Raw genomic sequence first — 20,791 nt, 5'->3', positions numbered from 1 at the left:
CCATTTCATTTGTTTTAACCTGAAGACTTGTCACCCCCTATCAACTGGCATTTTTCCAAGAAATTTTCCTATGAAAAATCTCTAAAATATGCACATTTCCATAATACGCATACCTAATCTGCAAACACAAATATTGAAACAAAGAAATGTGGTTTGTTTTGCCTATTTAGTAGATCTGGGAAATACTAAAACTGGTACATTAGAATACTAAAATTGGCAGATTAATTTCTCACCAAATCATGTTTAGAACTTAGACTGAACTGCCTAGTGTAATTGGGCAAGAGATGTTTAAATTCATAGATATTTCTGAAACTTCAGCCTGAGTAATTGCCATATGATGGATTTCTGTCCCCAATCCCTCAAAGAGCAGTTTGAAACTACCAGAAACGGAGAGCAGGTTTGGACTAGTGGCTACTTGCTTAGAAACCAGGAGATTGTGAGTTCTAGTCCTGCTTTAGGCATGAAAATGAGCTGTTGAGCCAATCACCAGGAGACTGTGAGTTCTACTCCTGCCTTAGGCATGAAAGTGAGTTGGGTGACTTTGGGCCAATTACCAAGAGACTGTGAGTTCCAGTCCCGCCTTAGGCACGAAAGGTGACTAGGGACTCTGAAGCAATTACTCTCTCTCAGCCCAACCCATCTCACAGGGTCATTGTTGTGGGGAAAATAGGAGGAGGAAGGAATATTATGTACGTTTGCTGCCTTGAGTTACCTATAAAAGAATAATGGCAAGATTAAAAAAAAAATCGAATAAACTATTTTTACTCCCACCAACCCCAAAGTTCACAGAACCCAACGACTCAATCAATGCACACGCCCCCCTTCAACTGATAAATAAATAAGTAATACAAAGAATATTGTCAAGTTTTCCATTTCCTGAGCTCCCGTAGGTCAGGAATCGACTTAGGTGTCCATCCAACTTTGTGTGGCTCAGGGCAGCATGCAAAACGAAGACAAAATTATAAATAAAAACCATTCACAACAACAACAAAAGAAGCATATTGCACGAGGCAACTTTGTACAACCTCAAGCTACCTAAATAATTATAGCAGTCCCCGTTTTCGGCCTGGACAGCCTCCTGCAGCACTTTCCTGGCCAAAAGGAGGCGTGGGAGGGCCACGCATGACCCTCCGCACCCCATTTTGGTTGCCAGAGTTCTGCAGGAGGCTGTCCAGTCCAAAAATGGGGCACGCGGACGCTGTACGCAGACCCCGTGCCCCGTTTTGGCCGCCAAAATGCTACAGGAGGCTGTCCAAGCCAAAAAGAGGGTGCTGGGGAGATGCATGCCCCCCCCATGCCCCGTTTTGGCTTCCAGAGGCACCTCGGGCTAGTTCATTATTATTTCTAGGCCGGCCCCGCAGGACACATTTAAGCACTCTGCAGCCCATGGGCCTTGAGTTTGATATCCCTGTTTTAGATCAGGGGTCTCCAAGCTTGGCACCTTTAAGCCTGGCGGACTTCAACTCCCAGAATTCCCCAGCCAGCTGGGAGTTGAAGTTCGCCAGATTTAAAGGTACCAAGGTTGGAGACCCCTGTTCTAGGCAATCTGTTTCCTTCAGAATCTTCTGAAGCTATAGACCCACCACCTTCTCCAGAACCTTATCCAGAAAGGGTCCAACTATGACTTCTTGAAGAAGCAGTAGATAACTGTCTCCTTAAGCAATTTTTTTTTAAAAAAAATTCTCAACCCCTCTCTGATCGAACAAGAAATATAATAAATTGCTGGTACTAAGGGTTTTTTTAAGGACATCCTAGAAAAAAAAAGAATGTTTTTCAGGACACGGCTTTGCATGCATATTTTGCCTTGCAATTTGCATGACACTTTGAGGGGTTGTTATGATGAGAAACTACACAAGGAAAACTTAATTATAAAACTGTACACAAAAACATTTAAAAGCTTCCAAAGAATTTCCAGATGCCATACCACTGTTCTTCTGCTGCTCTTTACACCTCCTGTGAATTACGACAGTGAAAAAATGTGAAACTAAGTGCTTTCATCAATGCTTATGACCACCATAGTGGCTGGATTAAGACTGGAGATGAGACAAACCCCTTTTAAGTCCACTCATCTAAAACTTTCCAGCTGAGAGTTTTTGAGAAGGAGTTAAAAGACATAGACTAACTTTATTGTCACTTAGTACACTAATTGGCATACATTAAAATGAAATATCATTGCATGCAGCTCTCAAAGGGTTGCCACCTCCAATATACACTACATACACATGACAATATAAATAAATAAATACCAAATTAGGCATATACCCAGATATATTATATGACAGAGAGAAACAATACAGTCTAGTTCAGATGTATACATGTACATGACGAGAAAAATGAATCTTGCAAGTTTACCAGACAGATAGCATAGGCAGCAAAAGTTGTTAAAGAATCTGGTAGTCCTGCTAGAAATAGTTTGAAACTCCTCCCAGAGGGGAGCAACAGAAACAGACACAGACCGTAAAGTAGGTGTGTGGGGTCTCGAACAAGGCTTTGAGCTCTAAGCACGTAGCGCTCAGAAGCAGTATCCTGAATGACAGGAGGCACACTTCCTATAATCTTCTCTGCTGTCCTCACCACTCTCTGTATGGACTTTCTATCTGAGGCGCTGCTGCCACCAAACCAAACATGGATGCTATTTGTTAAAATGCTCTCAATCGTGCCTCTGTAAAAAGTGGCCAGGACAGGAGGAGAAAGATGTGGTCTCCTCATGCGACGCAGTAAATGCAGACGCTGGTTTATACGTTCCACTAAGGATGATGTGCAGAGAGACCAGTTCAGTTTGTTAGTTATCTGCATCTCCAGATACTTAATACTGTCAAGTACCTCTACAGCTGCATCCTTGATACTGAGTGGAGTAGGACCATGCCAGCTCTTCCTAAACTCTACAATGATCTCCTTTGTTTTATTAACAATTATACAGTACATAGTCCAGAATTTATGACCACAATGAAGCTTGCCCATTACGGTTATAAGTCAGGACGGTTGAAAAACTAGTCACCCACTAGTCACTTCTGATTTTATGCCTTTTTTGTTGCAATTATAACTGAACGCAGCAGTTATAAAGCAAGCCCATTGTAACGGGGCATTTTTGCCAAAAACAATGGAAATAAATTTTTATTTTAAGCAAAAACCAAGCACAGAGTTTATCACTGTTTTGCAGAATTCATGAAGTAAACACAATGGTTGTTACGTGCATGCCCGGGTTGTTAAACGATGCAAAATGCATTCCTAGGGGCATTTTTTGCCTGAAACCAGCTCAAAATACTGGAAACTGACAAAAAGTGTTGTCAATTACAATTGCATGAGTACAGGACACCGCAAATAGTCATAAATGTCACATGTCTACGTCGGAGGAACAATTGATCAGCATTTTAGAAACGGTTGTAAGTATCTTTGGGAGGGTCTGTCATAACTTCAACCAGCTGTTAAGTGACCGGTCATAAGTGAAGGACTACCTGTACTGGCTCTCAAACTTTTGTTTGTCATGACACTGCACTGAAGAGCACTCATCTTTTGCTAGTTGTGTTTCCAAAATTGCATTTAGCCAAAGAACAGGAATGGCTGAGGAGAAAAGGCAGCTAATTTTTCTCAGCTTCACATCATTATATCCAGAAGTTTCTTGGCACGCCTGAAATATCCCCAAGCCCAATTCTGTTATTTTCCCCCCCAAAATGTTGATTTGAAGGGAAAAAAAAGAGGAATTCAACAATGAAATCTGTCTCCGCAGGCTAAATGTTTTAAAGTGCATAAGGCTTCAGTCAATGTTGATCTCTTTCTAAAGAAATAAATGAAGTTTTACTATAAAAACAAATCAGATATCAGATAAAGGGACAGAAATGGGAATACCTCATCTCTGCCAAATATAAAGGGCAGAGATCAACTATTTCACTCTTGCGCACACAAAAAATGGTTTTTCAGGAATGCAAGAAGTCTCAAGACAGTTACCGGTCACACCAAGGAGTTAGAAGACTAAACTATTTGGTTATATAGCTTGCAGCAGATTAACCACAAGGAAGGAAGGAAGGAAGGAAGGAAGGAAGGAAGGAAGGAAGGAAGGAAGGAAGGAAGGAAGGAAGGAAGGAAGGAAGGAAGGAGAAGAGAGGAAACAGAATAACGGAAGGGACCTTGGAAGTCTAAGTCCAACCCCCTTAGGCAGGAAACCCTACACCACTTCAGAAAAATGGTTATCCAATATCTTCTTAAAAACTTCCAGTGTTGGAGCATTCACAACTTCTGCATGCAAGTTGTTCCACTGATTTATTGTTCGAACTGTCAGGAAAATTTCTCCTTAGTTCTAAATTGCTTCTCTCCTTGATTAGTTTCCACCCATTGCTTCTTGTCCTGCCCTCAGATGCTTTGGGAGAATAGCTTGACTTGAGAAGAGAAGAGAAGAGAAGAGAAGAGAAGAGAAGAGAAGAGAAGAGAAGAGAAGAGAAGAGGACTAATGTTGATGCGAGGAAGCAATTTTTTTGCATTCCAGAGGCACTCAAATCTCTGGAGACATTTGATTTGGATATTCCACAGCTTCTTTGTTTGGCACTTTGATCCCAACTTTAAATTTGTTTCAGTATCTCAAAAGAAGAAAGAAAAAAAACTTGCACGAGCAATCACGAGGAAACCATGAGTTAAAATTCAGGGTACAGTATCAAATGCAGCAGTCAGCTTATACAAAAATCAAACACAAATGTATGAGAATGAAGAAGCGGTAAATATAATCTCAAGAGCCTGAAAAAGTTTTGGAAAATGACTTCAACTAACACACATGGAATAGGCTGCAATCGAATGCCAATTTCCTCAGAACTAGCTGTTTCTAAATAGCCCTGTAAAAAAGTGGTGTACTTTAATGTAATTTGTACATTACACAGAATCAGCCTTTTCTTGGACCAGAATTGAACTTTTAATGTTAGAAAATATAAAACACAGATTAGTCCTCGCCTTAATAATCAAAATTGAGCCCAATATTTTCATTGCTAAGCTAGACTGTTGTTAAGTGACTTTTGCCTCATTTTACAACATTTCTTGCCACCGTTGTTAAGTGAATCACTGCAATTGTTAAGTTAGTAGTAGCACGGTTGTTAAGTGAATCTGGCTTCCCCATTGACTTTGCTTGTTAGAAGATCGCAAAAGGGGATCACATGACCATGCGACACTGCAACCCTCATAAATATGCATCAGTTTCCAAGCATCCGAGTTTTGATCATGTGACTTAAGGGATGCTGCAACAATCATGTGGAAAAACATAAGTTTCTTTCTTCAGTGCTATCGTAAGTTCAAACGGTCACTAAACAAATGGTTGTAAGTTGAGGACTACCTGTAAACATCCAACTCAAAAAGTCCACATTCTTTAGGAATCTAAAATGTATTCCTATGATTAAAACATTCAAATATGTTCTGGACAATATATTATATCACCCATTTTTTTTTTGTGCACTTCTGCACCGGAGACAAATTCCTTGCGTGTCTAATCACATTTGGCCAAATAAAGTGTTCTGTTCCATTCCACTCTATTCCTAGTCTATAATATATTAAAGTAGAGGGATATGACAAAACTTTAGACCAGGGGTCTCCAACTTTGGCAACTTTAAGCCTGGAAGACTTCAACTCCCAGAATACCCCAGCCAGCAAAGCTGTGAGGGAATTATTTGTTTAGCAGAGTGATGGCGTTCGGGAAAAAACTGTTCTTGTGTTTACTAAAATTCTTTGCACGTAGAGGATTAAAACATCCAAGGAAAAGGTCTGTCTAGGATTGTTCTCTGTACTATCCCAACTTTCTAAACCAAAGATGGCTTAGATACAAAGAGGCATTAAAAATGTAGGACTTCAGCCCCTGCTTTTAAAAGCAGCAAAATCCAGAGGCTGCTTTTCAATTATAATTTAGGTTGTAGAAGTTGCTTCTCAGACTGATAAGCAAGACAGGAAACCATTATGTAAATAATGCATTGCTGTAGATTCCTTCTTTATCAGGGAAGGTCCTGGCCTCCATTCCAGAGCACCATAATGCTGGAATAACAGTTTTGAAAAGTTTTGGCCCTGACGTACATATGAATATACTAGTTACAAACTGAAATTAATTCACTTACTTGAATTCTTGTATCACATTTGCTGAGGAGAACTTCGAAAGTTTATGCTTAGAAATAATCCCTATGTGCTTAAATGGGGTGAGGTTGATTGAAATGGTAGTGCTAGCCGCTTTGTCTGAAATTGGTTGGGATGCTAGGTTTTTATACCTTAACCGCTTTGCTTTTATTGTTTTTAAGAGTGTTTTTGTTTTGTACCTCAGCAGTGGGCAGCCAGAATTGTGTCTCTTAAAATGGGAAGCCATATTAGTCTTTTAATAATGGCAGAAGTATTAACCCCTCATACTGGCTGGGGAATTCTGGAAGTTAACAGAATAACAGAATTGGAAGGGACCTTGTAGGTCATCTAGTCCAACCCTCCCACCCACGCAGGAGACCCTACACCAGTCTCTTCTTGAAAGCTTCCAGTGATGAAGTGCCCACAACTTCTGAAGGCAAAGCTGTTCCATTGGTTGATTGCTCTCAGAAAATTTCTCCTTATTTCTAGGTTGAATCTCTCCTTGATCAGTCTCCATCCATTATTCCTTGACTGGCCTTCAGGTGCTTTGGAGAATAGCTTGACCCCTCCCTCTCTGTGGCAGCCCCTCAAATATTGGAAAACTGCTATCGTGTCTCTCCTGGTCCTTCTCTTCACTAGACTAGCCATGCCCAGTTCAAGAGCAAAATTAACTCGGGGCAGAGCAAATTCAAGTTGAGCGCATACTCAGGCTTGTCAAAATTTGAAAGACAAAAAACAATGGTGTTCCAAGCTTCAAACGTCTGGGAATCCAACTCAGAAAGCTCAAACTGCCCAAGGAGCTGCTGATCCAGTTCTACAGAGGAATTATTGAGTCTGTCATCTGCACCTCTATAACTGTCTGGTTTGGTTCTGCAACCCAACAAGACAGACACAAACTTCCGAGGATAATTAGAACTACAGAAAAAACAATGGCTACCAACCTGCCTTCCACTGAGGACCTGTATACTGCATGAGTCAAAAAGAGGGCTTGAAAATATCTACATACCCCTCACATCCTGGACATAAACTGTTTCAACTCCTACCCTCAAAACCATGCTACAGAGCACTGCACACCAGAACAACTAGACACAAGAACAGTTTTTTCCCAAACGCCATCACTCTGCTAAACAAATAACTCCCTCAACACTGTCAAGCTATTGCTAAATCTGCACCACTATTAATCTTCTCATCATTCCCATCACCCATCTCCTTCCACTTATGACTGTAACTTTATTGCTTGTATCCTTACAATGTATAGATATTGTTTCCTGATTGCTTATTTGTACCCTCTGACTTTCATTAAGTGTTGTACCTTAGAATTCTTGATGAACGTATCTTTTCTTTTTATGTACACTGAGAGCATATGCACCAAAGACAAATTCCTTGTGTGTCCAATCACACTTGGCCAATAAAAAAATTCTATTCTATTCTATTCTATCCAACGATTACAGGTACTTCTCCACTGACAACCATTCATTCAGTGACAACCATTCATTCAGTGAGGCACTGGAAAAAATGACTTGTGACCATTTCTGACAATTATGAGTGTTCCCTTGGTCATGTGATCAAAATTCAGATCCTTGGCAAGTGGCATATATTATGATGGCTGCCCTGTCCTGGGATCATGTGTTCACCTTCTGCAATCAGCAACGTCAATGGGGAAGCTAGATTCACCTAACAACCGTATTACTGACTTAACAACTGCAGCGATTCACTTTAACAACGGTGGCAGTAAAACGGAGCAAAACTCGCTTAACTGTCCTGCTCAGCAACAGAAATTTTGGGGCTCAGCTGTGATCCTAAATCGAAGGCAGCCCGTCAGAAAAATTTCATAACTTCCAAGGAACCGAAATGTAGAAAATGTCACATTTTGAACACTGGAGGAGTTTGATTTTGCAAATAATGCAAATGACGGACGTGCACCCTTCTGTACCATAATGATGTCATTGGTTTTATATGTATGATGTGATGGCCATTTGCCCTTCCGGTGAACACAGGCGCTGGCACAGATCCTGCTAATATATTCTTAGCCATGCTTCCTGTCTTCCACATGGTTATCTTTAAGAGGAAGGAATTCCTTATCAGAAACCCAGCTCGTTGCATTTGGAAATACTGCAGAAAATGGCTTCAGTGGAGTCTCACTGAGTAGCACTTACCAACACAAAGGATGTTGAAGCAGAAACCTTGTGAGGTGGACTTGTTCACCAACTGATCCGGGAGACTGTCGAAGCCAACATGACCTGACAAGGCGAGATTTCGAAGGTCTTCGTTCTGCAAGTCCAAAGAGAAAAGGTTTGAAGGCCTCTGCAGAATTAATTTCCATTTACAGGTAGTCCTCGACTTACAACAGTTCATTTAGTGACTGTTCGAAGTTACAGAGGCACCGAAAAAAGTGACTTACGACCATTTTTCACCTTCCAGCATATTCCCCATGGTCACGTGGATTAACATTCAGATGCTTGACCACTGACTCATGTTTATGACGGTTGCGGTGTCCCAGAGTTGTGCAATCCCCTTTTCCGACCTTCCGACAAGCAAAGTCAGTGGGAAACTCACTTAACAACCGTGTTACTAACAGAAGAACTGCAGTGGTTCCCTTAACAAATGTGGCAAGAAAAATCGTAAAATGGGCAAAGCTCACTGAACAAATTTCTCACTTAGGAACATAAATTTTGGGCTCAATTGTGGTCGTAGGTTGAGGACTAACTACTGTTTTAATTATTTGACAAGGTTAGGGCGCATTCTCTATGGAGATGGACATGAACAACATGGCTTTTTAAATACAACCTGTATCTGTATTTAATAACTTACACATATATTATTAAATATACAAATACAGTATTGGACCACTGGACTATTTATGTGGCTATTCTGCTTGGAAGTGACTTTCTATGGTGACTCACAAAGGTTTTTCCTTGCCGGCTATCCGTACTCCTTTTAAGTGGAAATTAGAAAACTAATGGACGTGGAAGTTTATGTACGCAAAACAAGCCAGGTTCTACCACCAAGTTAATAGAGTCTTCACCGTTAAAAAAAAACTAACCCCAGAGGAAATTCATGAATGAGGGATACCAGATCTGGTCTACAAAAATGTGGACTGTCACTAAACAGGGCAGCAGAGATAGAAGATAAAATAGTCTGTTATCATTTTTTTTTTTACTGCGAGCATACTGGCCCACATTAAAAATGAAATTCTGTTGCCTGGTCTCACAAGAACATATATATATATATCTCTAGCTATTCACATACATATTGTTCTGTCCCCCTCGCCTCAGTCCAAGCGATGGCTTAATTAGCCGGCACTATCAGCTCTGGCAGCAAACTAGCGAGTGTCTGCCAAGTGTCTCTGTTATCTCCCTTGATGCCGATGAGTCAACAAACATTACTTCAGCTCTAGTCAAGCAGTTGATTTGCCTGCTACGAAGAGGCATAGCACCCCTTGCTGCTTTTATATCCTGTGGGGTGTGGCTCCATGACTCAGCACTTCCTAGGCCTGCCCCACCCCTGCTTCTGTTGTTCCCGCCTCTCCTGCCTACGAAACCTAGGGTCCAGCCAGGCCTGATTGCCATCAGCTAGGTCTGGAAGCTTGGCCTGGGGGGGGGAAGAATCAGGGGACTGAGGCCTCGTTATCTCCTCCACCTGGCCTGCCTCTGGCTCCTGGAGCTAAGCCAGGGAAGCCAGTGCTCCCAAGGTAAGTCCTGACGGCCCTTCCCCCTCACTTTCCAAGTCACTTTCTGGCAGGGGACCCGGCTCGGGGGGCGCAGACACAACACATTCATGTTATATACATACATAAACACAGTATGCCTACACCCATATATATATGCTTAATAACTATGGCAAGAAAGATTGTAAAATAGAGCCAATTCACATAATAATTGTCTCGCTTAGCAACAGTTGGGCTCAAATGTGGTCCTAAATAGAGGGCCACATTTGCACCTCTACTTTGCTCCAAGAACCCAATTTTTATGTTAGCGCCTCCAATTTAATCTCCACAAGCCATTTCCAATCCGTGTTGATCGCTAAGTAAACTGGAGATGACCTGATTATTTGAAATTATTTTCCTTTTAAACTGGTCCTAAAAATTGTGCTAACTGTCTTTACCCTGGCTGTAAACCGCCCTGAGTCCTTTGGGAGAAGGGCGGTATAGAAATTTAAACAATAAATAAATAAATAAATAAATGCTATTTCAAACAATGCTATTGACTCACAAACAGTCATAAGCCAACTTCTCCTTATGCAGTATCCTCATAACCCAATGTTTTTTTTTAATGCGTCGATTTTGCGGTTAGGACATGGGAATCCCAAACTGTAGCAATGACTGTTGTCTAACTTGCTCATGATAAGACAAATTTGAAACAACATGCTTATAGGCTAATCCCCGAGACTTTTAAGGATGTAGTGGCATTAAAGGAAGCGATTGGAAACTGCTGGCAGGAAAAGATATCATGCCACAGTGTGTCTCAAAGGTTACAATGCTTTTCTAAGGTTTTTTCTTTCCTTTTTTTAAACGTAAGGAGAAAGCATTCAGTTGATAGGACAAATAATCATAGAATAGAATAGAATAGAATAGAATAGAATAGAATAGAATAGAATAGAATAGAATAGAATAGAATTCTTTATTGGCCAAGTGTGATTGGACACACAAGGAATTTGTCTTTGGTGCATAAGCTCTCAATGTACATAAAGAAAAAATAAAATATTCATTGTAAATCATAAGATACAACACTTAGTGATAGTCATAGGATACTAAATAAGCTATCAAAATCATGCTAGGAAACTAAATAAAACAATATAAATCGTAAAGATACAAGCAACAAGGCTATAGTCGTAAATGGGAGAAGATAGGTAATAGGTAATAGGAAGGATGAGAATAATAATAGTAATACAGTCTTAGTAAATAATTTGAAAGTGTTGTGGGAATTAGTTGTTAAGCTAATTCGGGAAATGCCATCATTCTTGCAACTCATTCTATTTACGCAAGTTTTGCTTTCAGATGATCAGATGTTTGCACTCTCTCTGTTCCTATTTAGCAAAATTTCAATATAAATGCTTTCAAGCTGCTAGGTGGGAAATCTTCTCCAGCTCTGACTGGATGGTGGGGAATAATTCAAAGAAAAACCAAGTCCAGTTGACTCTTGAAAAAAGGCACCTTTGGTACAACCATGGCTTGGATGACTGGAGAATCTCCATAGAAACCAGAGTCACCTTTACCTGCAGGAAAACTAGTGTTTGTGGAAGAATTAATTTTGCCTCCTCCACAGAGTGCGATGGCTCAGTGGTTAAAGAGGCTGAGCTTGTCAGTAGAAAGCTGACATCCCAGGTTCGAGACCCGGGCAACGTGCGACAAGTTGAGCTCCCGTTACTTGTCTCCTGCCCGCCTAGTACTTTGAAGGCATGCAAATGCAAGCAGATAAATAGGTACCACTTCTGTGGGAAGTTAAGAGTGTTTCGTGTGCCTTTGGTATATAGTCATGCTGGCCACGTGACCATGGAAGTGTCTTTGAACAACGCTGGCTCCCTCAGCTAGGAACACTATCCCCTAGAGTCGGATACAACTGGACAGGGGAAACCTTTAACCTTTTACCTTCAGGGGCATCAAAGAGCAGGTTGGTTAAGACACAGTTGTGGCATTTCCATGTATTTCCTCCTCATTAGTCCAAACCAGTACGCTTTATTTATTATAATTATTTAATATTTATTCATTAAATTTATGTGCCACCCATCTTGTCTAGAGATGACTCTGGGTAGCTTAGAAACATTAAAACTACTACACATTAAAATGATGAAGCCTCTGGTGGCTCAGGCTGGTAAGACAGTCTGTTATTAACACAGCTGCTTGCAATTACTGCAAGTTCAAGTCCCACCAGGCCCAAGGTTGACTCGGCCTTCCATCCTTTATAAGGTAGGTAAAATGAGGACCCAGATTGTTGGGGGCAATAAAAGTTGACTTTGTATATAATATACAAATGGATGAAGACTATTGCTTAACATAGTGTAAGCCGCCCTGAGTCTTCGGAGAAGGGCGGGATATAAATGCAAATTTAAAAAAAAGAATAAAAAACAGTAATAAAAGTAAAAAGAAGTGGGGAGGGGAAGTTAGTCCTTGACTTAGGACAGGGGTGTCCAAACTTGGTCCCTTTAAGACTTGTGGACTTCAACTCCCAGAGTCCCTCAGCCAGCAAAGCTGGCTGAGGAACTCTGGGAATTGAAGTCCACAAGTCTTAAAGGGACCAAGTTTGGACACCCCTGACTTAGGACTATAATTGGGACCAGAATTTCTGTAGCTAAGCAAGCAGTTGTTAAGTGAGTTGTGCCCCATTTTATGGCCTTTCTTTTGCCGTGGGATTTAAGTGAAGTTGTTGAGTGAAAAACACGGTTACTAAGCGAATCTGGCTTTTCCCTTTGACTTTGCTTGTTGGAAGCCAGCTGGGAAGGTGAAAATGGCAATCACAACGTCATATAAAATATATGAGTATATGCATCATTTTGTATTTATTTATTATTTTGTCATGTTTATGATTGTAGTGCATATTGGAAGTGGTGACCCTTTGGGAGCTGTATGCAACGAAATTTCATTTTAATGTATGCCGATGAATGTACATTTCAAGTGACGATAAAGTTATTCTACCTATCTATCTATCTATCTATCTATCTATCTATCTATCTATCTATCTATCTATCTATCTATCCATCCATCCATCCATCTATCTATCTATCTATCTATCCATCTATTCAGTGGTGAAATCCAATTTTTTTTATTACCCGTTCTGTGGGCATGGCTTGGTGGGCATGGCTTGATGGGCGTGGCAGGGGAAGGATACTGCAAAATCTCTATTCCCTCCCCATTCCTGGGGGGAAGGATATTGCAAAATCTCCATTCTCACCATTCCCACAGGAGCCAGCCAGAGATGGTATTTGCCGGCTCTCCGAATTACTCAAAATTTCTGCTACCGGTTCTCCAGAACCTGTCAGAACCTGCTGGATTCCTTCCTTCCATCCATCCATCCATCCATCCATCCATCCATCTATCTATCTATCACCCCAAGATATTGAAATCATTGTAAATACATATCGGTTGCCAAGCATCCTAATAAACAGTACATAGTTCACCAAGGATCTACTAAACGACTGCCAAACATTTAACCAAGTTTCTTTCTGCACATTTTGTATGGTTGCCAAGGAAATATTCACAAGGTCTTCTATTCTTTTCCCCTCTCACATTTATGTTCTTTCTGTTGCATTTTTCCCCCTTCTCCTTACACTAAGTCACATACTTTGGGATAGGGGAGAAGAATCCTTTGGTTTCCTAGAGTAACCACAATAGAATTGTCCCTTTAAAAACCTCATTTATATTGAAAAGATGAAGCTTTCCCCTGTCCAGTCATAGCCGTCTCTAGGGCACGGTGCTCATCTCCGTTTCTTGGCCAATTTCCACGGCCATGTGGTCAGCATGCCTATATGCCGAGGTGCACGGAACATGGTTGCCTTCCCACCGAAGTGGTACCTATTTATCTACTTGCATTTGCATGCTTTCAAACTGCTAAGCGGGCAGGAGCTGAGGCAAGTAACGAGAGCTCACCTCGTCGCACATTGCTTGGGTCTCGAACCCACTGACAAGCCCAGCATCTCTAACCACTGAGCCATCGCGCTCTGCGGTGGAGACAAAATTAATTCTTCCAGAGTTTTCCTAGCCCTAAAAGATGACTGTGGTTTCTATGGAGATTCTCAGTCATCCAGGTCATGGTTTCCCAAAAGGTGCTTTTTTTCAAGAGGCAACCGGATGTTTCGCTTCTCATCCAAGAAGTTTCTTCAGCAATCCGAGCTGAAGAAGCTTCTTTGAAGAGAAGCGAAACGTCTTCAAAGAACAACAAGACAGTCCAGTTGCCTCTTGAAAAAAGCACCATTTGGGATCACTGTGGTTTATTCCAGCCGAGGCACGAAAGCATAAACATATTTTTAGTATTAGAGAAAGCATTTTACCTCCCATTTCTGCTCTGGGCCAAGCAGCACTTGCCAATTATTATTTTCAATTTTCTTAAAAATGGTGTATAATATTAAACTGCGTAATTCATATTACACATATTCATATATGTAATTCATATGTGTAATTCATATCTAACAAGCTGGTATAAAGTATTTTTCCCCCCATCTTGACCTTCAGACCAAACAAGAAACACCCTTCAGATTCATCTTTCAACACAACTCTCCACAAGCTAGTCATTCACAACCTTTTTCCTGTTTATATTAGTCATTCGTTATACAACTGGCAGCTTGAAAATAAAGAAACGAGGCCGTCCTAGTTACAGAAACATTTACCATCCTGTTCTACTAATCTAAAGGGCTACTTGAGTTAGCTTCCTACATGTCCGGCTCTTAAAAAGCCTCAAGAGGGACATACTCACCCTCTGCCCCTGGGTTGTAAAATTTTATTCACTGCGGAATTTACCCCCATCAGAGTTCGAAGCATTGCTGATGCAACTAAGGATACCTGGAGGCCACAGCCAGGAAGTTCAAGGGGTCGTGTGCAAGCAGAAAAATCATACAGAACAGAATATAGAATAATAAAGAGCTGGAAGGGACCTTTGGAGGTCTTTTAGTCCAGCGGTCCCCAATCTTTTTGGCACCGGGGACTGGTTTCGCGGAAGACAATTTTTCTACAGAACTGGGTTGGGTTGGGGGAGACGGTTTCGTGTGCTACCTAGATTCATGAAGGTACAGATAAAGCTTCCCTCGCTTGTGTGGCCTGGTTCCTAACAGGGTTGGGGACCCTTGTTTTAGTCCATCCCCTGCTCAAGCAGGAGACCCTATACCCACGATGGCGAAGCTAAGGCACGCATGCCACAGGTGGCACGTGCAGCCATATTGGTGGGCATATGAGCTCAAAGGCAGGCCTTTCAGTCCCACCAGAAGTCAGCAAACGGGCAGTTTCCGGCTTCCGGAGGGGGATGGGGGAAGGCTGTTTTCGCCCTCCCCATGCTCCTAGAAAGGCTCTGGAGCCTGGGGAAAGCGAAAAACAGGCCTACTGGGCCCACCGTGCTATTGCATGCCAAAAGCGGGGGGAATGTGGAGGGGGCACGAGACGCATAAAATTATGAGTATGGGCACGCACGTGCACGACTCTCCCCACTTTTGGCACGCGATGGTAAAAAGGTTAGTCATCCCTGCCCTATACCATTCCAGACAAATGGCTGTCCAGTCTCTTAGAAACCTCCAATGATGGAGCACTCTGGAGGCAAGCTGTTCCGCTGATTAATTGTTCTAACTTTCAGGGAATTTCTCCTTGATTCTAGGTTGAATCTCTCCTTTCTCCTCCATTCTTCTCCATTCTCAAGTTTCCATCCATTGCTTCTTGTCCTGCCCTCAAGTGCTTTGGAGAACAGCTTGACTCCCTCTTCCTTGTAGCAAGCCCTCAAGTATTGGAAGACTGCTATCATGTCACCCCTCTTCACTTCATTAGACTAGACATATCCAATTCCTCAACCGTTCTTCATATGTTTTAGCCTCCAGTCCCCTAATCATCTTTGTTGCTCTCCATACTCTTTCTAAAATCTCAACATTTTTTTTTGAACCGTGGTGACAAAAACTGGTTGCAGTAGTTCAAAGCAATATAAAGCGGTACTAACTCTTCAAGTGACTTTGATACTATCCCTTTGTTGATGAAGCCTAGGTCTGTGATGGCTTTTGGGCAGCTGTTAGATACTGTCCAAATCCTTAATGAAGTGTTATATAAAGAATCAGACTACCCGATCCAACAATAGAGGCTTCTATTACATCAGCTTTTAAGAAACAAGGCTGATGGAAAATGACAATATTTAGGATGGGAGAAATTAGAGAATAACAGAAAGAGTTGGAAGGGACCTTGGAGGTCTTCTAGTCCAACCCCTTGCTCAAGCAGGAGAACCTATATCATTTCAGACAAATGGTTGTCCAATCTCTTCTTTAAAAAATTCCTGGACTCTAAAGCACATGACACCCCCAGCCCTATTTCTGTTCTTTCCCAGAGGATATATTTTGACAACGCTCTCAATTTCCAATTTCCAATTCTCCTTTTATGGCCAGTCTGGACATGTTTGAAGAATATGCATCCATGTTGGTTCTTGAAATTTCCCCTCTCCAAAATGGGCTGAAACGGGACCCAAACATCACATTCTCAAGATAAATTTATTTTTACTTTTAAGAAACTGCATTCTCCAACTAGAGAAAAGTCAATGAAGGATAGCTCCCCCAGTTTCCCTCTCCTCCCCCCCCCCCACAAAAAAAATATACCAAGAAGGTAGAGCTGGGCTAAAGAAGATAGACAGAAAGTAGCATTATATCAGGGGTGTCCATTCGTGGCCACTTTAAGACTTGTGGACTTCAATTCCCAGAAGTCCATAGGATAGAATAGAATGACATAGTTGGAAGGGACCTTGGAGGTCTTCTAGTCCAACCCCCTGCTTAGGCAGGAAACCCTACACTACTTCAGACAATTGGTTATCCAACATCTTCTTTAAAACTTCCAGTGTTGGAGCATTTACAACTTCTGCAGGCAAGTTGTTCCACTGATTAATTGTTCTAACTGTCAGGAAATTTCTCCTTAGTTCTGGGTTGCTTCTCTCCTGGATTAGTTTCCACCCACTGCTTCTTCTTCTGCCCTCAGGTGCTTTGGAGAATAGCTTGACTCCCTCTTCTTTGTGGCAACCCCTGAGATATTGGAAGACTGCTATCATGTCTCCCCTAGTCCTTCTTTTCATTAAACTAGACATATCCAGTTCCTGCAACCGTTCTTCGTATGCTTTAACCTCCAGTTCCCTAATCCTCTTTGTTGCTCTTCTCTGCACATCTTTTTTACATCGTGGCGACCAAAACTGGATGCAGTATTCCAAGTGTGGCCTTACCATGGCATTTTAAAATGGTATCAACACTTTACGTGATCTTGATTCCCATACTTCTGTTTATGCAGCCTTATGCAGGTCCTAAAGTGGCCAAACTTGGACACTACTGGTTTAAACACTGAGTTATTTCAAAGCTTTGGTACATCATCATCTTTCTTCTATCTACAAAGCCACTTCGCTCAGTTTATAAACTTGCCAAGCTCCGATGCTTCCTCTTGGCTCCCTTTCCAGCTCGTACTAATTTTAAAAGACGCCACATAGGCAAACTCGATCCAGCCAACAAACACAAGAAGAAGCCCTAACAAAGCAAGCTCTTGATTTCGTTTAAGTTCTTCCCATCCCTCCGAGAAATCAGCTCTTCCTCCGTAGCTTTTCCTTGCCAAGGAAACGCTTAGAAGTTGAAAGCTCATTGCTCTTCTTAAAGACACCCTGCTAAAATAAAATAAAAAAAACTGTTACAACCATTTAGTCACACGGGACAGCACAAAATGCCAGCGGCAGCTGGTGGGAAACATACTAGGGATCCCACAAATGATAAAAGCTTCTCGGCCTGCCATTGATACAACTCTTTTTGCTACTACTGGTAGCAAAAAAAGACTTGCAAACCACTCCTTTAGTGGCCGTCCAAAGTTACAAAGGCATTGAAAATTGTGACTGAATGGGGGCGGGCTCCCGCCTGAGGCGCTCTGCGCTCTGATTGGTTGCTGCGGGTAGAAAGGGGGCGTTTCCCTTTTTCCCGCCTTTTTCTGATTTACCTCAGGATCTTCCTGACTGTCTTCTCTGCTGCGAATGTTAAATAAATTTATATGGATTTAAAACTAAACTAAAAAAGTGAGTTACGACTGAATACTACTTTATAATGCCTTGGTTAAGGCCACACTTGGAATACAGCATTCAGGATTGGTCGCCACGATGTAAAAAAGATGTTGAGACTCTAGAACAGGGGTCAGCAAGCTTAAATACTCAAGAGAGCCATTTGGACCCGTTTTTCACAGGAAAAAAAAAAAATCCGGGAGCCACAAAAACTCTTCCCGTGCCTGACTATTTCCTGAGAGGCCACAAAACTAACATATATAGCTGAATTAAAGATTCTGTTTTCTTCTGAAACTTTTTTTCTTCTTGGATTTATCCATGGTTGGCTTACCAGGGGTTGAAAAGCTTAATAAATTGCGCGTCATTGGGTGCCGCACATTGGCAGTTGTGATGCATATTTTGAGCGACAGGGAGCCGCAGCAGAGGGATGAAAGAGCCACATGTGGCTCCAGAGCCGTGCGTTGCTGACCCCTGTTCTAGAAAGAGTGCAGAGAAGAGCAACAGAGATGATTAGGGGACTGGAGGCTAAAACATATGAAGAACAGTTGCAGGAACTGGGTATGTCTAGTTTAATAAAAAGAAGGACTAGGGGAGACATGATAGCAGTGTTCCAATATCTCAGGCGTTGCCACAAAGAAGAGGGAGTCAAACTATTCTCCAAAGCACCTGAGGGTAGAAGAAGCAGCAATGGGTGGAAACTAATCAAGGAGAGAAGCAACTTAGAACTAAGGAGAAATTTCCTGACAGAACAATTAATCAGTGGAACGACTTGCCTGTAGAAGTTGTGAATGCTCCAATGCTGGAAGTTTTCAAGAAGAGATTGGACAACCATTTGTCTGAAGTGGTGTAGGGATTTCCTGCCTGAGCAGGGGGTTGGACTAGAAGATCTCCAGGGTCTCTTCCCACTTTGTTATTCCGTATGCTGTCTTTTTGCACTTACGACCGTTTGCAGCATCCCCAAGGTCACGTGATCAAAAATTCAGCTGTTTGGTCACTGACTCGTAGCAGTAGCAGTATCTGGGGTCACGTGATCACATTTTGTGACCTTCCGACAAGCAAATAGGGAAGCCAGATTCACTCAATTAACAGTCCTAGTGATTTACTTAGCAACTGTAACTTAACAACTTTAGTGATTCACTTTGGAAGAAAGGTTGTAAAATGGGGCAAAACTCACTTAACAACCACCTCGCTTAGCAACAAGAATTTTGGGCTCAATTGTGGTCATAAGTCGAGGGCTAGCTGCATTATGTCTGAGGTGAGCGCATATTTTATTTTTGGAAATCATGGTCTGCACAAGACAGCTTAGAACAGGGTAGCATTCAAACAAACAGATTAAAATTTAAGTGGAGAAGATTGTGTTCAAGTTCACTTGAGTAAAATATTTACTTATTTATTTATTTTGTCACAACAGTATATATAAGCACAAGCATGAAAGTAACTATATAATATATAAACATATATATATAAGCATAAGCATGAAAGTAACTATATAATATATAAACATATATATAAGCACAAGCATGAAAGTAACTATATAATATATAAACATATATATAAGCATAAGTATGTGATAACTATATGAATTGGATATAACAAAAGGGGACAGGAACAGTAGGCACGCTTGTGCTCTTATGCACACCCCTTACAGACCTCTTAGGAATGGGGTGAGGTCAATAGCAGACGGTTTTTGGTTAAAGCTTTGGGGATTTTGGGAAGAGACCACAGAGTCACGTAGTGTGTTCCAAGCATTAATAACTCTGTTACAGAAGTCATATTTTCTGCAATCAAGATTGAAGCGGTTAACATTAAGTTTAAATCTATTGTTTGTTTGCTCTTGTATTGTTGCGATTGAAGATGAATATGCACCAAACATTTACCTGCTACCTGTGAACCATGAAGGAGGCACGATCTGGGCTGCCAAATACCCTTGCAAGCTCATTCTCTGTCCTCAGTGCGTACAGGTAGTTCTCACCTTATGACCATAAGTAGGATTAGAATTTCCACTGCTAAGCAAAGTGGTTTTTAACCGAGTCGCGCCCAGTTTTATGACCTTTTTGCCATGCTGTTAAACAAATTCCTGCAGTTATTCAGTGAATCTTGCAGTTATTAAGTGAAACCAGGTTTCCCGCATTGACTGTGCTAGCCAAAAGCCAGTTGGGCAGGCTGAAAATGGTAATCATGTGACACACACCTCCCGGGATGTGCAACCAGCATAAGTACATGCCTGTTGCCAAGCAGCTAAATTTTGATCACATGACCATGGGAATAACGGTTGTAACAGAGGTGAGTTTCATAAGTTTCTGACCAGTTCTGGAGAACCGGTAGCGGAAATTTTGAGTAGTTCGGAAAACCGGTAGTAAAAATTCTGACTGCCCCCCACCCCCATCTATTCTCTGCCTCCCGAGTCCCAGCAGATCAGGTGGGAATGGGGATTTTGCAGTAATCTTTCCCTGCCATGCCCACCAAGCCATGCCACACCCACAGACCTGGTAATAAAAAATTTTGTAACCCACCACTGGGTTGTAAGTGCAAGAATTGGTGGTAAGTAAGTTTTTTTCACTGCCGCTATATAACTTTGCACATTCGCTATATGAATTGTTGCAAATTGAAGGACTAACTGCAAGTAGTCCTCAACGTACGACCACAATCGAGCCCAAAATGTATGTTGCTAAGCGAGAAATTCATTAAAGTGAGTTTTGCCCCATTTTACATCTTTTCTTGCCATACTTGTTAGGGGAATCACTGAAGTTGTTAAGTTAGTAATATGGTTGTTAAAATTAAAGGAATTTGGCTTCCCCATTGACTTTGCTTGTCAGAAGGTAGCAAAAGGGATCACATGACCCCGGGACACTGGAGCCATCATAGATGTGTCAAGAAGTTGTCAAGAAACTGAATGTAAATCATGTGTCCATAGGGATCCTTCCTGTGCGGGTAATAGTGGTAGCAACTCGTTGCTCCCATGTAACACCAATCCTGCGCGGCTTGCACTGGCTTCCTGTGGTCTTTCGGGTGCGCTTTAAGATTTT

The 20,791-nt window shown here is 41.6% G+C and overlaps 1 protein-coding gene across 10 annotated transcripts in view; it reads right to left on the bottom strand.

Moving 5' to 3' along the window:
• Positions 1-20,791, bottom strand: part of SEPTIN11 (septin 11) — a 272,978-nt gene that overhangs the window by 194,036 nt on the left and 58,151 nt on the right. For all 10 annotated transcript variants that reach the window (XR_009156300.1, XR_009156301.1, XR_009156302.1 and 7 more), the window contains exon 2: positions 8,232-8,346. Coding sequence is in view for 7 of the 10 variants with exons in the window: in XM_058193007.1 (XP_058048990.1) it covers positions 8,232-8,346 (115 nt within the window). In the remaining 3 variants the exon portion in view is untranslated. The remainder of the gene's footprint in view (positions 1-8,231; positions 8,347-20,791) is intronic.

This window comes from Ahaetulla prasina, chromosome 8 (genome assembly GCF_028640845.1).
Source record: "Ahaetulla prasina isolate Xishuangbanna chromosome 8, ASM2864084v1, whole genome shotgun sequence".
NCBI classification, from domain to species: Eukaryota; Metazoa; Chordata; class Lepidosauria; order Squamata; family Colubridae; genus Ahaetulla; species Ahaetulla prasina.
Note: the sequence above shows the minus strand (reverse complement) of the source record. Positions and strands in the feature narration are given on the sequence as shown.